Source organism: Quercus suber, unplaced genomic scaffold, assembly GCF_002906115.3.
Source record: "Quercus suber isolate HL8 unplaced genomic scaffold, Cork oak 2.0 scaffold_526, whole genome shotgun sequence".
Lineage (NCBI taxonomy): Eukaryota > Viridiplantae > Streptophyta > Magnoliopsida > Fagales > Fagaceae > Quercus > Quercus suber.
Genome location: NW_027069975.1, coordinates 205,878 through 227,631, shown reverse-complemented (window position 1 = coordinate 227,631; position 21,754 = coordinate 205,878). Strand labels below are relative to the sequence as shown.

The 21,754-nt window shown below is 31.7% G+C and overlaps 1 protein-coding gene and 1 long non-coding RNA gene across 3 annotated transcripts; one reads left to right on the top strand and one right to left on the bottom strand.

The window, feature by feature from the left end:
- The first annotated feature begins 11,023 nt into the window (after positions 1-11,023).
- On the top strand, positions 11,024-17,443 carry LOC112034603 (uncharacterized). The gene is made up of 11 exons (XM_024067416.2): positions 11,024-11,324; positions 11,470-11,677; positions 12,299-12,381; positions 12,771-12,871; positions 14,653-14,748; positions 14,973-15,026; positions 15,226-15,374; positions 15,635-15,752; positions 15,981-16,068; positions 16,789-17,016; positions 17,115-17,443. Exons 1-10 carry the CDS (start codon positions 11,174-11,176, stop codon positions 16,998-17,000), a joined length of 1,260 nt encoding a protein of 419 aa, XP_023923184.1. The 5' UTR covers positions 11,024-11,173; the 3' UTR covers positions 17,001-17,016; positions 17,115-17,443.
- LOC136063432 (uncharacterized) lies at positions 15,836-20,714 on the bottom strand. Of its 2 annotated transcripts, none has more exons than XR_010625090.1 (2): positions 20,493-20,714; positions 15,836-18,968 (listed from the first exon to the last, which is right to left on the bottom strand). It is a non-coding gene; the product is annotated as an uncharacterized LOC136063432 (long non-coding RNA). The 2 variants fall into 2 exon arrangements; XR_010625089.1 differs by having other exon boundaries at positions 15,836-18,958.
- Between the last annotated feature and the right edge of the window lie 1,040 nt (positions 20,715-21,754).

Sequence of the window (21,754 nt, the reverse complement as noted above, 5' to 3'; positions counted from 1 at the left end):
AAAACGAAGTTTCTCGGTGCTTTTTTATTTATTATTTAAAATCCATCTTTATTTGATTTTTCAAATCAATTTTTCTTGAAAAAATATTAAAATTTCTTATTTCAAAGCTTTGGTAAGTAACCAAGTATATAACTTTTATTTTCTTTGTATGTATTTGATGGTATTAAATTTTGAAAATTTATTTAATCCAAAGCATTATATTAAGTTAGGATGAGATTCTAATTATCCTGATTCATATATTGCAGCAAAGGCATGAGACACTACAAAATTTTAGAAAATTATTGAATATTGAGTTCAAGGTTGGAAGCTAAAACTTGAGAAGGAGATTTTTTTTAGCATTTAATGTTTCTCAAGTTTTAGTAAAATTGTATTGATAATATTTTAAGTATAATATGCATTATATGATATTACACGTTTATTGCCTTAAGGTTAGGTGAAGGTTTGCTATGCCTATGTGTAATGAAAATTTATATAATTATATGAATAGATAATAAAATAAACATATGTTGTTAGCACAGTAATGCTTGCTAAGATTTACAAACTATATGGATATATATATATATATATATAATAAAATACAAATATGTTGTTACTGCAATGTGGAAAACATATTCTATTTAGCCCATCCAATGATAAAATCCTAACTCTGCCAATGTTGAGTTATAAATTGACCCTAGTTAATTAATCTAATTACTCAAGTTGATTAATTAGTCAAATTACATGCAAATCAAATTAAGGCACAATCAAATCACCAAACTAAATTAGAATGTATTAAAAAATAAGTTTGACACGGTAATTTGATCACAATGGAGAAAATACTCACAGGCAAAACCCCATTGAGTAAATTTCAAGACATCACTCCCAAAAAATCTACTAAAAAGAAAAGGCGGTTACAAATACAGAAAATCTTATCTTATAGGCCTATTTCGAAGTACCTACCTTAACAAAATAAACAATTTCACTTTTGATAAAAATATGAAGTTAAGTTAAATTGAAGTATTTTTGTATACATTTAATACAAACTGTACACATTTAGTTATAAAAGATATGTACGTTTTAGAATATTTTTGTAATGTATATAACAAACAAGAGTTTAATTTTATATACCTATTATCAGGGGCATAGCCAGGAATTATTACTTGGAGATGCCGATTTGTAATAGTGATATACTAAGAGCTTGTTTGGGATCAATTTTAACTTTTAGTTTTTATGTACATCCTTTTAAAACCTTACTCTTATCCAAATTTTCTCACTTTTTCAAATTTTTTTAATGTACAAATATTAACACAATTTCAACAAAAAAATTTCAATAAAATGCTAGATAAGTTTTTTTGTGGTGGTTTCGGCACAACGTGTGAAGGAAAAAAAAAAGGTCAGATTTTTTTTTTCTTTTTTGGGACTGTGAGGAGCAGAGGTGGCATGAGAGATGAGACTGATGAATGTTTTGTTTTGTTTGAGTTGGGATTTGGGGCTAGGCTGGGTTGGCAGTGCTTCAGAGGAAAAAAAAACCTAGCTTCCTTGACTTGGGGATGAAGTATGAAAGTTTTGTTTTGAGCCAATTTTAGTTTTATTTTATTACAATAACAGATGTCTATTGGACTTTTTTTTTTGCTAGAAAGATTTCTATTGGACTAAAAGAACTAAAAGAAGTTTGGGAATAATTTGTGGGGCCGGATATTTATTTTAGGAGGGGCCATGTCATTTTTCTAGCTATGATTTATGATACAGTACGCATATTTTACCAACTATGATTATTTTAGAAGCCACATGTGGTAATTTAGAAGTCCATGGCAACCTAGGCAAACCATTCTAGAAAGAAACCAGCCCACATCAGTCTTTCCTCGTGGCTCTAGGCCTTATTGGCAGCAAACCCAGTCCACATTCACCACCAAGACCCCAAAATATTGCCAAGCCCACCATCCAATACACTGTCCTTGATGAGGGCTAGGCTGAGTTTTTTATTCTAAAGCTTGGTCCAAGCTTAAGAAGTCCAATTCAAGCTTTATCATATTTTGAGTGAATCTCTCTTACACCAGTGGCTTTATGTTGCTTGCCATATATGCATAGATTTCTTTGAGAGTTTATGAACTTATGATACTGCAAACAGGGTTATGGCCTCCTGATGATTCATGAGCTAATTTATGTTTATCTTAAGCTCTCGGAGTGAACGCTATAAATTGAAACTATTTCTAAAAAAAAAAAGCTCAAGCTCTTGTAAAAGCCATTTAGTTAGAGTTGTTTGTGATGATGCCGAAAATCTCACCAGTGAGTTGCACGACGCGTGTACGCTCAAAAACAACACCTGCAAAACAAAAAAAGAAAAGGACCTCACAGAGAGCACCGGTGTGGTGCCGGCCAAATACCCTCCGAAGGTCAAGTTAGAACTTCTTTCAACTCTAGAGTGCTAGAGAGGGGTTAATTATGCGTACCTCGGCTCATGAGGTATTGGGGTTTTTAGTAGTAGTGGGTGGACTTTTTCCCTTGGAGTAGAAGTCTTTTCCTTGTAGGGATCCTTATGCGCGTAGATTGCGGAATCCTTTCCTTATAGGACTTGATACTGGGCGTGGAGTACAAGCAATTTCTAAACCCATGCGTGATGACCAAGTTATAGTCTTCACAGAACCGTCCGCCTATTAAGACGTCAGCCTGCGCTTTCCGTCGGCCTTCAAGCTTTGTTCAGTAACCTGTCGGCTTTCAAAAGCCGTCAGTTGGACTTGGGTACTTCAGCCCGTCAGTTTCATCTTGATTTAGTCGGTATGCACTGCATCCCGTTTACCTTACGTTACGTCTCGACCCGTCAGCCAAAACAGAAGCTGACGGGCTATGTTCATGACACCTGTTATAACTCTTCCACATCAGTTTGAATAGAAGAAAGGCAAAATGAGCTTATCAGCCAGCAAGGGATGAATAAAAATTTTGCTTATTGCCAGCAAATCTTAGTTGCTTTTATTCATTTGTTAATATCTGCTCGATTACTCAAATGGTGTGTTTGTTTTTTCTTTATTATTAATCTTATGCGTAGCATAAGCAGTGATAGACAGCCTTTCATGAAAGTAGTCATAAAATTGAACTGGCATGTGTGTATAATAAATACATGCCACACTAGCTGTAGGGCTTTCTTCTGCGCAGTTTAAGGACTCCATATAAAAAAAAAATATAAAAAAAATATAAAAATACACAAAGTAAGTTTTGTCTTTGCACAAAATTTTATTTTTTATTTTTTTTGGGGGGGGGGGGGGGGTGGGGGGGCAAAATACTCTTTAACTATCCTTGAATTTAGGTGAAATATAAGGACCTCCCTTATCTTCTTCGAGCTTCCCTAAATTATACTTTGGTTCTTGTCAAAGGAATCTGTCTTATAAAAAAAATTAATTGATCTACCTTATAATTTTTTGATAAATTTAGAATTATGCTTCATTTTGAAAAAATAAAACAAAACATAACATGTGCATGGAAATTTAATACTTTAAAAGAGTTCCATTTCTATTGGTTAAAGAATAGGAGCAGTAGGGTAAACTTAATAGTTTATACAGCTTTTGTCATGCATAGGAATGGACTTTTTTTTTTTTAATTGAAAAAAGGTCATGCATAGGAGTGTGCATGTCCACATTTTTAAAAATAATTCTCAGTATTATAAAAGGGGTCATGTTAACAAGTGTCGTACCGTATTGGTTAACAATCCAATTAAAGAAAGTTTTTATGGGAAAAGAAAAAAAAATTAATGTTTTGACAGCTTTTTTCATTTCCCATAAAAGTAATATCAAAACTTTCTTAAAATGGATTCTTAACCAATGCCCTAAGACACTCGTTAACATTTCCCTTATAAAAGTGGGATTTAGTGAAAATCCAAATGATCTCAATACATTTATATTGTTGGTGTGATTTCCAATAATATTTAGGAGGAGGTGAAAAGAAATGGTCATTCCCTCGTAATCGTTCAATTCCTTCTTATTAGACTTTCAAATGAAGGAATTAATGAAATATTCTCTAAAAAATCCAAATCAATCCATTTTATTCTGTTCATTTCCCTTACGTCTTAAAGGGAATATTAGAGAAGGGATGAGCATTTTATCCAAATATTTTGAATGGTTAAATCTGAAAGTGATATGTTTGTTAAAGGTAAAAGCAAAGTTGGCATCGGTTTAGAATGAGACAAGCTCTTTTTATTTTATTTTATTATTATTATAATTTAAACAACTTGTTTTACTCATTTTCTCCAAAAACAAAAAAAGGAATATAAAAATGCCAGCAGCGAATGAAATTAATTAAATTGTGATGTGTTCAACTTAAATAGGTAAGTTAATATATTAGAGTTGTATATGTATGAATGGATGTATATGAACATGTTTCACAACCAAATTTATCCCGTTTCATAATTATTTTGATAATAGTTTTAGTTGTTGAGACTGTGATAATTTATCAGTTCAACAAAAATTGTGATATTGTATCTATTTCGTAGATGAAGTTAATTTATCAGTTCAACAAAAAATGTGATATTGTATCTATTTCATAAATTTATCCTTTTAAAAATGTTGACCTATTACCCTATTAGACTATTGCAAATTCGGAAATAGTAATAACACAAATTTGTTTGTAAAAACTCGTGTGGATGAGAATATTGTATACTTTATGCTTGACATCATGATCACGAATAATAGCATCCCCACTAGAAGTGAGATTCGAAAGCCATTTCATGCCAAAAAGAACGATGATTGAGCCATTTTAAACGTGTAGCATATGCTGGTGATCATACACTGTACACGTGAATATGTGATGATGTGAGAGATGAGTTTGCGTGAGATATTTCTTTGAGCCATGAAGTTTCTCTTCTTTTATATGGTGGAGTAGTGTTGTTGTTGTTGTTTTTATTTATTAATTATTTATTTATTTATGAACATATGGTGAGAGTTGAGACTTAATGCTTGAATGATGGAATATGAAAGCGACAAGCCAAATATAACATTTTGTTATTACTTTCATGTGCTATGTCATATTTGCGATATCTATTGGCAATTGCTACACTTCAAACTTTAATAATAATTAGAAAAATGTTTACTTCCAAATTAGTTTAGAGAAATCTTTCTTTAACTCATTATGTGATAATTAAAGAGACCATCTATGTGTAGTTTTAGTATTAAACTATTGTCAAATCGGTTTACGTGGCAATTGAGTTGTTGAAGAGACCATTTATGTGTAATTCTAATTAATCACGTGACTTATTTGGTGTAATATACATAAATAATCTTATAAATTATCACAAGTAAATTGGAATAAATCCCACCAAATTAGTTTAATTGGAGATGAAATTTGTATGCAAAATAGTTTCTCTGCCCCATGTATATATCATTATGTATTCGTGGGAATCACAAAGTGCGAGACAACTATGTATAATGGGTGTACAAGATATCTCCTCAACATTAAACGTGGGAATAAGCTTATCAAAAATAGTGTGCACTCCGTGATTAAACAAATTGGCCATCCACTTTTTTTTAATGCTCCAACCTAAACGAATTTCATGAAAATATATGCTTGGCGCTGGTTTGAATGATTTCTAGTGGTTAAACTTAATTACCTTTAAATTTATTCCAACGACCAAAAGCCCAACCTCCCATAATTAGGTTCACCAGAATAAGTCAAATAACATTTCTCTTGAGTTGAATTTTTCATCCATTGTCGTTTATAAAATTGATAACTTCTTGTTAAGTTCATTAAAAGGATGTCATATCACGTATATGAATAGTTTCACTTTTATAAACAAAATGATCAATTTAACAAAAAATATTAAAGTATATGGATTAAAATGATATAAAAAAAATTAAAAAAATTTATTGGTGAAAATGATAATTTAACCAAACTCAAACGTAAAGTATGTATTATATATATATATATATAGGTGTAAATTTTTCTCTTGTTTGATTCTAGAAATAGAGAAAAAAGACAAAGAAAAAAAATAACATGCAATGCTATGTCCTATGATACTTAAGAGTCCGTTTGATTAGGCGACTTTGGGAGTCTTCTAAAATGTTATTTTGCAACTGCGACTCTCATAATTTTTTACACTTATTTTAAAGCCAAAACGGCGTATTGCAGTAGCTTATACAAACACGTTTTTAATATGCCAAACCTTTTAGAGATGGATTTGTAAACAAAGACATTGTTATATATAGAGCCCCAAACAAAGATATAATGATTGGGGGTAGGAGCCAAACTCGACCCTGAATTCTTGTTGAAGGCTTGACTGTGTCCTCAATAATAATTCCATCCACCCCTAGATAGCCGACTACCTAACGCGGATTCTATTTCAATGTTGGACTCCTTATCTGCCACGTCCTTACCTTCCAAAATTGAATAGTGATGACCCACCAAACAATAAATAATATGTCAATATACATATATAGATGTTTATCTGCTGTGTGTTTTAGAATTTGGATATTTGGATTGCACTCTTTTATTTTCCTTCTCTAGATTATCTTTCTAATATTAGAGGATGTAATTTCTTTTTGCTGAATAGGATCATTGTGAATCTGAGATGTTATCCATTTCTGACAAGGATATGTATATCCAGCAGGGACGGAGCCATTCTTTGACTTAGGGGGCCATGACCCCCCCAGTATATATATATATTACAGATTTGAGCAATTTTGCCCAAAATAATTACACTTGCCCCCCTAAGCAAAATCTTTTAAACAAAAAGAAAAAGCCCACTAAAATTTACAAATCTAAAATCACAAGAAAAACAAATGGGTAAACCCCAAAAATTAGGCCTATAACAAAATCACCAAAATGGAAAGGCTAAAGAAAATTGAGTACAATTAGACAATTTACCAAAAACATTAGCCCAACCCTTAAAAAATTTGAAACAAAACCAATCTGACATCAAATCATTCCATCAAATTGCCCCCCCAAAAAAAAAAAAAAAAAAAAACCCTAACCCAGAGAGAGACACTAGTACTGAGACGTGAGACCAAAAATGCAGCAGCACGGCACATTGATAGCAGATCTACTTCTAAGAGAGACCAAGAAAGCACCAGCACGGTATTTCCCTCTCTCATCTTAACTGAGCAGAGGCAGAACCTCTTTTCTCTCTCTCTCTCTCTCTCTCTCTCTCTCTCTCTCTCTTCTCTCTTTTTCAATGGAAGATGGAGAACTCTCTTAATTTTTTTCTGTTTTGTTGCTAAATGAAGAATCACTGTCAATATTTTAACTCTTTTACTGTTTTTTTTTTTTTTTTTGGGATATATCAGGATGGTCGGCAAGGCCTATTGGGCCAATTACGACAAACGAGACCTTAAATCACAAATCGTCACAGTCTAACTCTTTTACTGTTTGGAGTTTGGACCCATTGGGTGTTTTTTATATATTTTCATTTTTTTATGAACTAACCATATGCTAAATGGGTGATTTTGTTTTTTTATAACATATGCCCGTATGAATAAAGGAGCAACAATATCAATGAATAAAGGAGCAACAAATAATTAATGGTGGTGCTTGTTTCTTTTCTTTTTTTCTCTTCTTTTTTTAAGTTGAGATGATTTGAAATTTTAATGGTTAGTTGTTAATATTTAATAAAGTTTGTTGATTGTAGTGTTATGCTACGTGCCTAGTGTTGTTGTGTGCCTTTTTTTTTTTTTTTAAATTTAAACTTTGCCCCCCCTAACTTAAACTTCTGACTCCGTCCCTGGGTCCTTTGTTATTTACATTTACAATTACTCAAACTAATGTAGGTATATAAACTTACAAAAGTGAATATCGTAAGGGCCATTGTTGTCTTGATACTTGCATAGTTCAGGATACCAAACTTGGCCATCACTTGCTCTAGTTAGAATGCAACCTATAATCCAATTCTAATTCAAAATTGTTTTTCTACATGACTAATTTGCTTAATTAATCCTTCAGGGGATAAGCCCTTGTAAAATAGGAATTGTTAAGATGATGAGGCATGCATGGGCGACATTGTAATCATTATGATCATTTGTGGTTCAAAAAGTGTAAACTACTACAATTTCTGAAACAACTGGAAAAGAAAAATTATTGTTATTGTTATAGATGAAATAATAAATAGTTTATATCACTACTCAAGTACCTGGATCTTGTGATCTTTCAACAAAGGATGGTCAAAAGCCAATTGTTTATTGATATCAATACAGTCAACAATATATCCAAACTCCGTCTACAAGTTCAGAGATAAACAAGTTTTCTTATTACATGAAAACAAGTTCTATAACATGTTATATACGAAATTTAAAAAATTAAAATAAACCATTATAATAAGACTTCCATGATTTAGACAATATCTAAAAAATGTGATGATTGTGACCATGAAGAAAGATAATTGAGAAGGCAAACAAATAACATCAATTTTAATAGTACTAGTCTTTTCTCTCCAAGCTTTCTTTGTTAGAACTACTAATAAACTGACAATTAGTTGTCACAAAAAAATAATAATAATAAAGTATTTAATTTTTTTGGTATTTTAGAAGTAAATACATTAAGTTGTAATTTATGTTGTAAAATTTACAATGAATAGAAAATCACACAATATACTTGATATAGTTGTAAATATAATCATATAATTAAGATATTTCCACGGAATCCTATTTTGATGTGTAATTGAATCATCTTAAAGCAAGGAAGTGTCTTGACTACTTAGAAATTAGATAGATGTAGATGTGAGTTTAGAAATGATACTTACAAACATCTGTTTAAATTAATTAGAAAATTTAAGATATAAACTTTAAGAAATTGTAACTAAATTTTACTTTCTTTTTAGGGATGAAAAATTTTCTTTCCTACTTGATTCATTCCCATTTATATGAGGTTTCCCTCTTCAAAAAGGTGATGGAACAAAGATGATTTTTGCTCACCCTTGTCTCACCCCAAATGTATATGTGAGCATAGTTTTTAAAACCGGACCGGACCGAGAGGTTGGACCGTGAAAACCGGGAACTGGGATGAAAACCAGTTTTTTAAGTCTAAAAAATCGTATTTTTAGTTAATTCCGTGAACCCCTAAAACTGGGACTGGACCGCACGAATTGGTAGCAAGAACCGTGCGGTCCAACCCCTTAGCAATTTTTTTTTATTTATGTATAAAAAAACTTAACACAATTTTATTCTACGTAATTAAATCATCCATCTCTTATAAGGAATAAAAAAAATTATAATTAAAATCCTTCAAAGATATTCAACTTTACTTCAAAAATTAATTATAAATTTTAATGTTTTCATGGTTATTATTTTATTTTAGTAACTTTATTATTTAATTATTAAATATATACTTGAAAATCATTAAATTTTCCTCACATATATAGATATATTAGTCAATTTTGCTAGTTTTATAAATTTAATATCTATATTTAGGCTTTAATTAATTATTAAATTAATTATGACGTCATCACGGTTCGACTTCAAAAACTTTAAACCTCTCACTTTTACGGTTTAATGATTGGTCCGAGTATGAAAACCTTGTATGTAAATATGTGTACATGTATATATTATATCATTATCCACAAAACTCTCTTTCTCTCTCTCGTAACCTTTTCAAAACTACCCTTCCTCTTTTTTCTTTTTTTTCATATCTGCTCCATTAACGTTGAAAGTGACTTCATTAAAGATTGGAAAAACTACTTTCAATTTGCCCTAAATTCAACCTGCCTCGCATAGATCTTGCCCAAGTAAAAGACTAGACATGGTGAGTACACGACGTCCATGATTTGACCCCATCTACCCTGTTTTCTTTCATTATAATTTGATTTTCATCCAAAACTTTATTTTCAAAATGTCATATTAGCGTTGAGACAAAAAAAAAAGTCCATATGAAGCATCAAAATCTTAGATTCCAATTCTCACAATATTTTGTCTACTCCCATTAAGTAAGAAGACGTTTTATTCCATTCTCTCTCATACGGCAACAATAAATTTCACCATTAATTTAATTAGGATTTTACTAACATATGTCCTAAAAGTACACAATAATTTTTATTTTTAGAAAAAATTTTCTCAAAAATTAAAAAAATATTGACAACTTTTTTAATTTTTGAAAAAATATTTTTAAAAGTGGATGGCTTAATGTGTACTTTAAAGTACACATTAACCAGACCCATTTAATTAATACAACCTTCTCATGTGAGATGAAAAAAAAAAAAAATACCAAATCAGTCTGATGGAAGGGTAAATAGTACTCTGCTGTCTTATGGAGACCACAAGAAGTGGCACACAAAAAAGAAGTCAAAGCTTTTATTTAAAAATGTTGTTGACACCGAAAGAAGGAAAAAAATATTCAAACCATGCGGCTCTGACTCAACTTTAGACATTGTTCCCACTAACCATTTTACCACTCTTTGGCAATTTGCCCCCACCAAACAGACCTTTTTCGCCCACAAAAAGATCCCAACTTTCTTGCAATTGGACAAGAATGTAACCATTATTCACCAGATTAGTTGGAAACTACGTTGAGAGTTGAAACTTGCAATTTCTAAAAAGTCAATTATCATCAACAAATCATCATTTTATTAATTATTAAAATAAGAGTTTTACTAACTTATATACTATTTTTAGAATATTTTATGAAAAAGTGACTAAAGACTCGGTTTGATAAGAAACTTTTAGTAACCTTATTTAAATATTATAAAAATAAATGAAAAAAAGTGAGGTGATAATGCGTATTGTATTATATATTGAAAACTGTTGTTTAAAAAACAGTATCAACTAGATCCTAATTATTTTTTGACAATTTTTTAATTTTTAAACGGACCCTTAAACATGATTACTTTCTCACCTAATTATCGGAAAAACTAGAATTAATTATTCAACTATTATTATTAAGAAATTTTAAAAAGCAATCTTTCTCTATTTTCTTTATTTGGGACTGCATATGCAATAGTGCAACATAATTTATAACAGTAACTTCCCGATTTAGCGAGTTTGGTTTACATTATAGAAAAGAAAGAACGAGCCGACCATCCTACGTGGTAGGATCCGAGGGATACGTATTAGGCGGCACCAAACTCTTTAAAAACCATAGGACTTTCAGACCGAACCTCCTCTCTCTCTCTCTCTCTCTCTCTCTCCTCCAATTCATTACAAGACATCTAAACCTTAATAAAAACCCACATTTTCTTTGTTTTTCTTTCTTTTCTCCCTCCCAGCTGTGTCTATTAAAAAAAAAAACAACGATGCCGTTTTGCGAGGTTAGAAAAACCCATCAAGACAGCGTAGACACAGAGCTCAACCTCGACCAAAACAACAACAACAACAACGAGAATGGGACCAAAATCTTTTACAGAACCTATGGTCATGGACCCACCAAGGTCCTCCTCATCATAGGTGCCACTTCTTTTTACATTTTTCATGTCTGGGTATTTGGAATTTTTGGTGATCAATTCAATTCAGAATCTGTATGTATTGAAATGGGTTGTGATTGAATTTTGATGGTTTTTTTTTTTGGTTGGTGATGAATTTGGATGGTCAGGATTAGCTGGGACCCACGAGTCATGGGGCCCACAGATCAAAGGTATGATGGGGAGCGATTTGCCCAATGAAGATGAAACGAGGAGCGGTGTCTGTGATTGGAATCCAATTCCAGATGACAATGAGAGTGGCGGTGGCATCGAGGTCTGTGCCTTTGATAATCGTGGAATGGGTCAGAGCTTCGTACCCATCAAAAAATCTCATTACACGTATGTTCATCGAGTTCGTAAAAGTTTATTCTAGCCTAATTTAGTGTGCACGTGGTCTTGAATCTTTGATATAACATAGACGAGGATAATAATTAATAAAGTTGTTCATTTTTTCAGTTTTCCCTAGATTTTTGTTGGGTTTTTGTAAGGTAACAATTCACATTGTATGACATAGAGATGAGGATATAATGTCTTTTTCATTCTTTTTTTGAATCCACACTTGCATTTTGAGGCGCGTGCTGTGGACGCGCGTGTGTGCTTTTGTCCATGTGAATTTTCTGCTAAATTTTTTGTTCATTGGGATTGTTATGTTTCACATTTGCTTGGATTTTAATCTTCTTTCTTCCTTACTCCATTTTATTGAATGATTATGTGACTTAAATTCAGAATTGGAGGAAATGACAGCTTTCTCCTAGATGAGACTATCTAGAAACTATTCGTTGGAGTGAATTTTTTATCTTGTACAAGTCAAAGTCAAATAACAAAGTTGAATTTTTTTCTTTTTTTTTTCAATTTTATTTTCTTAAGTTTGAGTAATCAAATGGCTCTTTTACTAGGAGGTTAGCTTTTTTAAATATGGATTGAATTTCTGATTAATGGGCTCTGATTGTTGGGGTGCAGAACAAAGATTATGGCAAATGATGCAATTGCACTGATGGATCATTTGGGCTGGAAAAAAGCTCATGTTTTTGGACACTCCATGGGTAAGTCTATGACCCTGAACTTTCATGTTTAGATTTAGTTCAACTAGGTTTATATTCGGGCAAGTTACAAAGTACCCCTTAAACCCCTTAAATTGGAGTGTTGCATTATTAGGACAAGAAAATCAAGGAACTATTGGTGGTGTTTTAGCCTTAATGTTTAAGAGAAAATGTTCTATTTTGATGAAGTTTCAGGAATCACTTGGTTGAAATATTGAAATTCAACTTTATGATTCTCTAAATGGTTTTTTATTACTTATCAAAGAGGAAATGGTTGATTTTCATAATGCCTTGGTACCATGATCTAGATTCACATTACAGGAAAACTATTTTCATTGATTGATACTGAATCAAATCCATTTTAAGTTTCTTTCCTTTTACTGTCAAAACAGGAGCTATGATAGCTTGCAAGTTGGCAGCAATGGTGCCTGAAAGAATTCTGTCTTTGGCTTTACTTAATGTGACGGGTGGAGGTTTCGAATGTTTTCCAAAGGTATTTTATATCTCTCGGCACCACTCATCTTGACTATCTTTATTTCCTTTTTGAACTGTGGAATATTGATGTTATGTCTATCATATGAGTACAACCTCATTGTTTCTTTCCGGTCATGTTTAACAAATGTGGCAGCTTTCCTCATTTTTATTTAATATAGTGGAACCCATGTTGGTTTCAAAATTCAAACATCTAGCTCATCCTTGCCCAAATTATGTCATTAATTTTATATACTCAACTTAGAAGACTGCTTTTAAATGACTATAGTTTGGGAGGCATAACTATTAAACCTTGTAAATTTTTTTTTTTTTTTAATTTAATGTTTAAAAAAGGTTTGCATTATATAAAAAGATCCATGTTGCCAAACCAAATTATTGCAGACTGTCTTGTATCCTAATGTGAGGTTACCACGTTGTCCACAATCCATACTATTGCCATTGGTTGGCTGGTTGGGTGGGTGGACAGGTACTGGTTATCAGTTGAAACTAAATCTTGTTAGCTATGCAGCAGCGTTTATACGTTATATTGGACTAGATGACTCTTTCAGGGTGTAATTTCTGGAACAACTGCAAGTACATGATTTGATATCAAGTATGAATGCACACAGTTGAGATCTGTTGCATTGCTGTCATAGTTTGACTCATAATTCAAAAGATGTGTTTTACCATCCGTACCAAAACTTCTTTAGCTTTGTACAAAACTAAATGGAGGTAAATGTGAGTATTATTTCATTACTGAATCAACTAGATGTACCACCACTTGTCATTGGAGGAGATGATTGTGAACTGAGAGGAGAAGAAGTGAGGACTTTTGATTTTGCAAGGCTTAAGAGATGCTCCTTTTCAGTATATCATATTTAGTCTCCGGATGAGGGAGCAGAGATCAATCATGTGCAACTTAAAAAGTGATTTTCTTTTTCTTCTTTTGGCAATTGTGCACAATGAACTTTTGCGGAGTGTTTTGAAGATGGCTGAGTGTAGAAAGGTAAGGGATATGAAAATAAGATTTTTAGTTAGAAAATAAGAAAACCAGTTGTGTTGGTGATACTACTGGAGAACAAAGTAGTTTCAAAAGTTGAGGCCAAGAAGGAGAATAAGAAATCAGAGAAGATTGCAGAGATTACAAGATAAAGAAGAGAAGAAGAAGAGAAAAAATTACACAAGATTAAAAAACCATGAGTTGTTAAATCTCATTTGCAAATCACAATAACAAAGATTTACTTGCCTTATAAATCAGAAAACCCTAATAAAAGCTAATTTTAATCCTTAGTTTAATTAAGGATTAAAATTAGCTTTTATTAGGGCCAAAAGACTATCATGGACGGTTGACTGCAAATCAAAAGAATTTCTTGTCATGGGCTTCATGAATGGCACAAGACCCACATTCTTAGTGTTGGGCTTCCACACGAGTCTGTTCTTCTCTAGCCATCTTGAATCTAAGTCATCAATTACAGATGAATTTCATGTGGTTTCAAAAATTATGAGCGTGTGCTTGTAATTCTGCATATTTAACAAAAAAAGGAAGTGCAATCACCGATAGGTTTGCTTTACAGATATGAGTTGTGTTGGTGTCTATTGCAAACATAAGATGTCCATTGCCCAACATGTGCACATGATGTGTTCTACTTATGGGGATCTGCTAGATATCCCGTATCAAAAGCTACTTTGTAGCGATAAATTATTGTAAAATTCTCACCTGATATAAATTTATTATGTTCGGTAACTTAATTTTGTAAGTAACTTATTCTCAAAAAGATGCTCAAATTATTTTGTTTCTTGAAGCTTGATCTAAAAACTTTATCCGTTGCAATCCGTTTCTTACGGGCCAAATCTCCTGAGCAACGGGCAGCTGTTGACTTGGACACCCACTACTCAGAGGTAAAAAGATGCTCTCAGTTCTGTCCAGAGTTTTGCTATTTAATATTTGGATGTTCAACTGCTGAAAAAAACTGTTTTATTTGAACATTTAGTGGAAGATAATCTTGATATTCGTTTTACAATTATTTTTGTGCTGGTTTATTTTCACTTATTCTAAACTAGAAATACACTTCCATTCTTTTTGTGGTTAACTTGTACAATTTCGCTTTATCTACAATCTGCAGGAATATCTTGAAGAATGTATTGGACCTAACACAAGAAGAGCAATCTTATATCAAGTAAGAAATGTTAAATGCTTATCACTTCTCAATCGCGTTCCTTTAACTATTTGTTGTAAAATTTTGAAAACATCACCTAGAAGTATTGAGGTTAAACATAGAATTGGGTTTTCTATTAACTGAAAATCATTCTCAATTAATTGTTCATAGACTTTACATTAAGATGTCCCTAACTTGACCTACAACCTGTGTGCTGCAGGAATATGTAAAAGGTATATCAGCAACTGGAATGCAGTCTAACTATGGTTTTGAGGGTCAACTTAATGCTTGCTGGACCCATAAAATGACACGAACAGAAATTGAATTGATCCGTTCAGCTGGATTTCTTGTTTCAGTCATTCATGGCAGGTGTGCAGGCATATTTTCTGCATTAATTAAACAGTGCTTGGTCACAAAATCTTTTCTCAACTCTATTTCTTATTGCACTTGAGCATTGTTGTTATGTTCTGTGATATGTATCAAGATAATACTCTTTTGTACAATGAGTAATAAGCATATCTTGCAAACTCAATTTTTAAAGCTTTAGAAAGGATAAATTTTAGAACATTTTACCATTTAATTTCATTGATTCAGGATTTCCACTCAAGACTTTGTTTGTGAATGTGTAGGCATGATATAATTGCTCAAATATATTATGCAAGGAGACTTGCAGAGAAGCTTCATCCTGTTGCCAGAATGATAGAACTTCATGGAGGTCATCTAGTGAGCCATGAGAGGACTGAAGAGGTATATTTTTCATCTATAATTGATTTGATTACAATAAAGCAGCTCATTGGATTATGGCATGGTGAAAATCTTAGACAAAAGGATTTAAATAATCGGTGCTTAATAATAATAATAATAATAATAATAATAATTATTAGTGCTTCTTGAAATCTATGACCATGACTTGATTGGACCATAGTTTACAAGGAGAACAGAACCTAAAAACTTTTCTTTTCCCTTAAATTTCAGGTCAATCAAGCAATTCTTGAGTTAATCAAGGCATCAGAAGTGAGTATCAATCCTAATGAATGGACTAATTTGCCAAAGAAAAAGTCTGGTAAGTATTCCGCATTGAAGACAAAAGCCTCTCTTTCTTCCTTTGATTGGATTGACATCATGACCTTTAGCTGTAGCTCAGGAGTCATTATCCAATACTATCAGAGCACCACAATCCCTACTAACATAAAATAGGGCCTTGCATGTGAGTTCGCAGATAGGAGTAGGACAGATATGCATGTAAATAGGAAGTATAGTGCTGTAGGAGTGCCCAATAATTCCTTAATAGCACTTAGAAGTATCTTCTAGTTTTAGCCCTTCAGCCATTGCATATCAATATTGTGGATAAAGTGATCTGGAAATTTTAATTAATGACAGGAAATTCACTACACTGGAATTTCTTAACTATAATTCTAGCCTTCAGTATGCTTGTGATAAAAAAAACTAGCTCAGCTGCTAACCAGAGTTATTGCTTAGAGTATACCATAATAAGAGCTTATCCATCATAGCTTCAGGGTGTAACCAAGTTGAACTAAGATGAGCTATGTTTTATGATATTGAATGTTGGGCTATTAATAAGTAACATGTTCATAAAATTAACCTCAATAGACTAGTTGAACAACTTTTGATGAAGCTAGCTACTAACCAAAAATATGATGTTACTTAAATCATAAGTAACAAACTAACAATAACCAAATCACATATGCAATATAAAATTCTACATTCCTTTTTGAAATCATGTGTTAATACAAGTTGCTTTCTTTCTTTTTTTTTACTGCAGGGTGGATAGGGCCAAGGGTGACATTAATCAGAATAAACACAGAGGGAGGAAGCAATATCTCTATCGTGCCTTACGTTCTATCAAGACTGAATATTTTCCTGTTATACCTCTTTGGTCTCATTGTTTTGGCATTTGAGTATGGACGAAAGCTTCTAAAAAGTTTAAAACCAGTTAAAGTTGGACCTTCCCTTGCATCAGATGATGGTCAATGAACCCATGTCTTTACTGGTAATCCTACACTCCAAGATTTTTGTTGTTGTTGTTGCCTCTTTTCTTGATTAAGAGTATAAATAAAAGAAGCTAAACATTTCTTTTCCTTTTTGCAGGGGCTTATTGATATGTCACCCTTCCATTACCTCATATACCATAACAAGTGATGAATACTGAATACACAGGATTCATAAAACGATTTTTTTAACAAAAGATGAGAGGCTGACAATTCGGCCATTCAGATTTTCAAAGCGATTGGAAGCAAAAAAGGTGGGAGATTGGGACAGCCAATATTTAGGCAGATACCTCTCCCCTTGCTATCGATTCATGTTTAATTTTTTATACTTGCAAAAGATGATGTAACAAATCCCCTTGTGTCTAATCCTCAACAAACTCAATGCCCTTTTGAGTGGCAATTTATAAGAAGAAAAAAAAGGCTTCTTGACTCCTTTGTTTAAAACTCTCTCTGCTTCTTGACACTCGAGATACAGAATAATCATAGTTTTGGAATCTCAAAGGCATAAGTGCAACTATAAGTTAATTACAAAGAAAGCTTTACAAGGTTGCTAGAACATTTTTTTATTTTTTATTTTTATAATTCGATAATCGTGGGAAAAGGGAATTAAACCATGTATGTTTCTAGTGGAAGCACCATGAAATGCTAGTTAAACTAATGGTCATGTTAGAACTTTGAAATGGACAAGTACCAAACCTACATATTGAAATGCAGCTGTCACTTGTCACAGAAAATAATGAAATTTCAAACAGCTCTAAAGTGCCCAGCAGGGGCTGTACTAGATGGAACCCAAACATAAAAAGAAAGATCTTCTAATCAAAATTTAATAATATTTTGGGATTTGACCCCAAAGATTATAAGCTTCTCTTTTAAAAATAAAAAACTCGGGGAAAAAGTTTAGATCACCAACTTTCTCTGGAGTATTATGGAATGTGATATTGATTTATGACCTATCAAATGCATGAATAACAGTAGCTTACCCTTAAAAAAATAAAAAGAAAAGTTAAAAATTCAAGAGTTGGAACTTCCAAAGAAGTCCAAAATTCAAGAGTGGAACTTCCAAAGAATGAAAGAAGCAAAAATTATCTCATAATAATAATTAAGTTAGAAGTATATTAGAAACTACACAAATGATCATTTTAGTGTTGGCAAATTCTATGTCAAAGTTAAAATTGTAAGTGCAATGATTTTCATGTATTTGATTTCCATAGAACTAAGAGAGACTATATCTGAACAAACCTGGGGCTTTCTCCCATTGAATATCGTTGAGATGTTCCATACACCAAGATCAAAACATGCGTCTCACCAAAAGGGCTTCACAAGTACTGAGATGATTGCACCAATAGTTTCAAAATATGTGTTTCATCTCTTGTAATGGGTTTTTGAGTTATGAGGGTTTTTTATTTAATCGGCGTTATGTGGCTTATCAACCATATTAAGATAATTTATTTTAAACAAAGTTCTATTACCAAAATAACAAGCTGTTTATTAATTGTTGCTGGGATAAAATGAATTGACACCTTGCAATTAATTAATTAATTAATTACCCAAGTTAATTAATTAGATCAAATTTCGTGCAATAGCCAGACATCACAAACAAATCACCTAATTATCTAAATGCAGCTGAAAATAAATTTGACACAGGTGATTTGTTTACAAATGGGGAAAACTACAGAGGTAAAACCCCACCGGGTGATTTTAAGGTCACCACTCACAAGAATTTACTATTATCAATCACAAGCGGTTACAAGAATAAGGAATCTTACTAAACCCTTTGGATTATACTGAAATACTAACCTACAGTTGAACCCTTACCCTAATACCCAATTGAACTTGTATTATAGCGGCAATCTTTCTCTTGATGCACGAATCTCAGTATGTGACTAACCAATGAGCATGAATCCCTATACGTGACTAACTCCAGCAACTTGCAGAGGTTGTTGGCTGCAAAATTCTTTAGTTCATCAATGATAAAGATCAGGAAGTTCTTTGGTCACAAAACCCTTAGCGTAATGATGCAATAACTTCTTCAGAAAGAATAATGAACTAGGGCATTTTTTGCATGCACGACAACCTTTTAAAATAAGCCTTATATATGTCTAGAGTTATGAGAAAAGAAACCCTATACAAATATTTCAGCTTGAGTCGAAAATCAGATCTAAAAGTTCTGATTTCGTAAGTCTTGACAAAAATAACTTGTGTCGAGTTTCAACTATAAACCTTGATAGAGGTCTTTCTGTTGAGATTGTTGTCAAGATTTAATGAACATTTTTTCTTCACTTGTTTTTTGGTCAAATTTTCATGACTTTAACACTTGACTTGAACAATATGTTTCTTAAAGTCCTAAACCCATCTTAGATCTACCAAATTACATGTAAAGTGCATTTTATCAAAAGATTAGCCAATTACATAAAATATGTCTCTAACAATTGTTAAAATAATTGTTAAAACTGTATTATCTACAAATTTCAAGAAATATAAAGTGCTACTCCAACTAAAATTTTACTACCCAAAATTTCAAAAAATTTATAATAAAATTTATTATGTGTTTTAATTATGTTGATCACTTTTCATAGTTTTTTGTTTTAATATAAAAGAGTTGCATCTTAAGTACTATGTTTGTGCTAACTTCCAGGTGACTATCAACATGAATTACACATAGTAAAATTATGTACTTTTTTCACATGACTCATTAATTATCAAAATAATTATTAACATAATTTCAACTTTACTAGTAAAAATTTTAAATTTTTTATACAAATTTTAATTAATCTATCGAACACAGGCATATTATCAGTTCCAAAACTATAGTTCGGCCACCTCAATTTTTCCAAACAATGGAAGTGATGCATCCATGTTGCAAAAAAGACCATGTTTAAAAAGCACTGCTGTAATGAACTGGTTTTCCCAGTTACAATGCAACCAACTATAACTAAATATAATATTCAAAAGTCGTTATTACTTATTACAACTTAAACATACAACATAGCAGAAGAAACCACAAATTATATATATATATATATAGATAGATAGATATTAAAATTCACGACATTCCTTTCAATTCATAATGATTGTTCTACATCCTCAGGTCAATATTATAATCAGACTTTTTTAGTATGAGTATGATTTGAATACAAAACTCTTATCTAAAAATAAGTGATTTTATTAGGCGAGCTAACGGTAAATCACATAATAAAAAAAATACATATAGAAAGCTATAAACATCATATGTATAGAAAAAGGAGAGATGATTGAACGAAGCACTATTGTTTGATTCAGGTGGTCCAATATTCATGTCCTCCATGTTATGGTGGACTAAATCAAACATTCAATATACTATATATATAAATACTAGCCTAAGACAATTAATATGTTATTATAATCCAATGTTTGGTTTCAAAGAAAACAGTTTGTCAGCAACAATATTAAGGTAGCATTTGAATTCTCACAGGAAAAAAAAGAAAAAAAAAAAACTTACCGAGGGAGAGAAAGAGAACGCGCCTGTCACTTCTTTCTGAGAGATGAACATCCTCTGAGTCTGAGGTTTTTCAGATTTGTTTGATTGAGAGAGAGGTTGGTAAACAATGAAACAAACAAGAAAGATAAGAAATTTTGAGAGAGAGAGAGAGAGAGAGAGAGGGAGAATCTTTAGGTTGTGCTGAATAATATACCATGCATATTTAAAGCAATAAAAGAGGAGTAGATTAAAATCCAATAAGAAGAAATTAAGAATAGTTATAGTTATGCTAGATTACTATATAATCATGTACGATCCTATCATTTACGTGTTATGTACCTAAGAATCCCGCTCGAATATACCAATATGCTCACTGATAGGATAAATGGATAATGCAACAAAAACATGCAACTTGTCTTTCTTCTTCTTCTTCTTCTTCTCTGAATTAGCAACCTGTTTTTTCTTATTTTTCATTTCATTTTAAATGTACTCATTTTTAAGATTTTAACTTAAATTAATTTAACATGATATAATTTAAAATTTAATGAAATGATGTATATCATATAATATGTATATTGTTTTTTGAGAATGATATGTATATTGTTAATTAAATATAAAAAATAGAATCTTAATTATAAATTATAAACTCTTTTCACTTTTAAATTTTGAATATCTTAAAAAAAAAAATTTTTTGAAGGAAAATATCTTTAAAAACTTAGGACCATTGAGTGTCTTTTTTTCATTTTGGCCTTGGTATTGCATCATTGGCATGGCACGGAACCAAATATATGCATGTCATATCTATTCATATTATTTACAAGAGGATTCATCTTTTTGGATTAGACTTTTATGTTGTTCAAAAATACCCCTAGACCCTAAGTTTAATAAGGATAAAACTTGAGGATAACCTGGCAAAAATATATCTCTAACTTCACATAAAATGCCTACAAAATAGGACATTTTCTTACTAATCCATATCTTCAAAACAAACTTATCCAAAAATTAAAAAATTAAATTTAAAAAAAAAAAAAAAAACTTCTCAATCCACTTTAATATTTCCCTCAAGACCATGTTCCATTTTTTTTTTTTTTAAACTTTATCAATACTCATAGGTTTCTTTTATTTATTTATTTGTTTTTTTGTTTTGTTTTGTTTTTTTTTTTTTAATTTCCTATTTCCTTAAGTCCTAATCTCACGTACACTAGACAAAACCAAAAAAAAAAAAAAAAGGGCAGGCCTTATCGCATGCACAAAGCACATGTGATGAGGCCAGTATTCATATA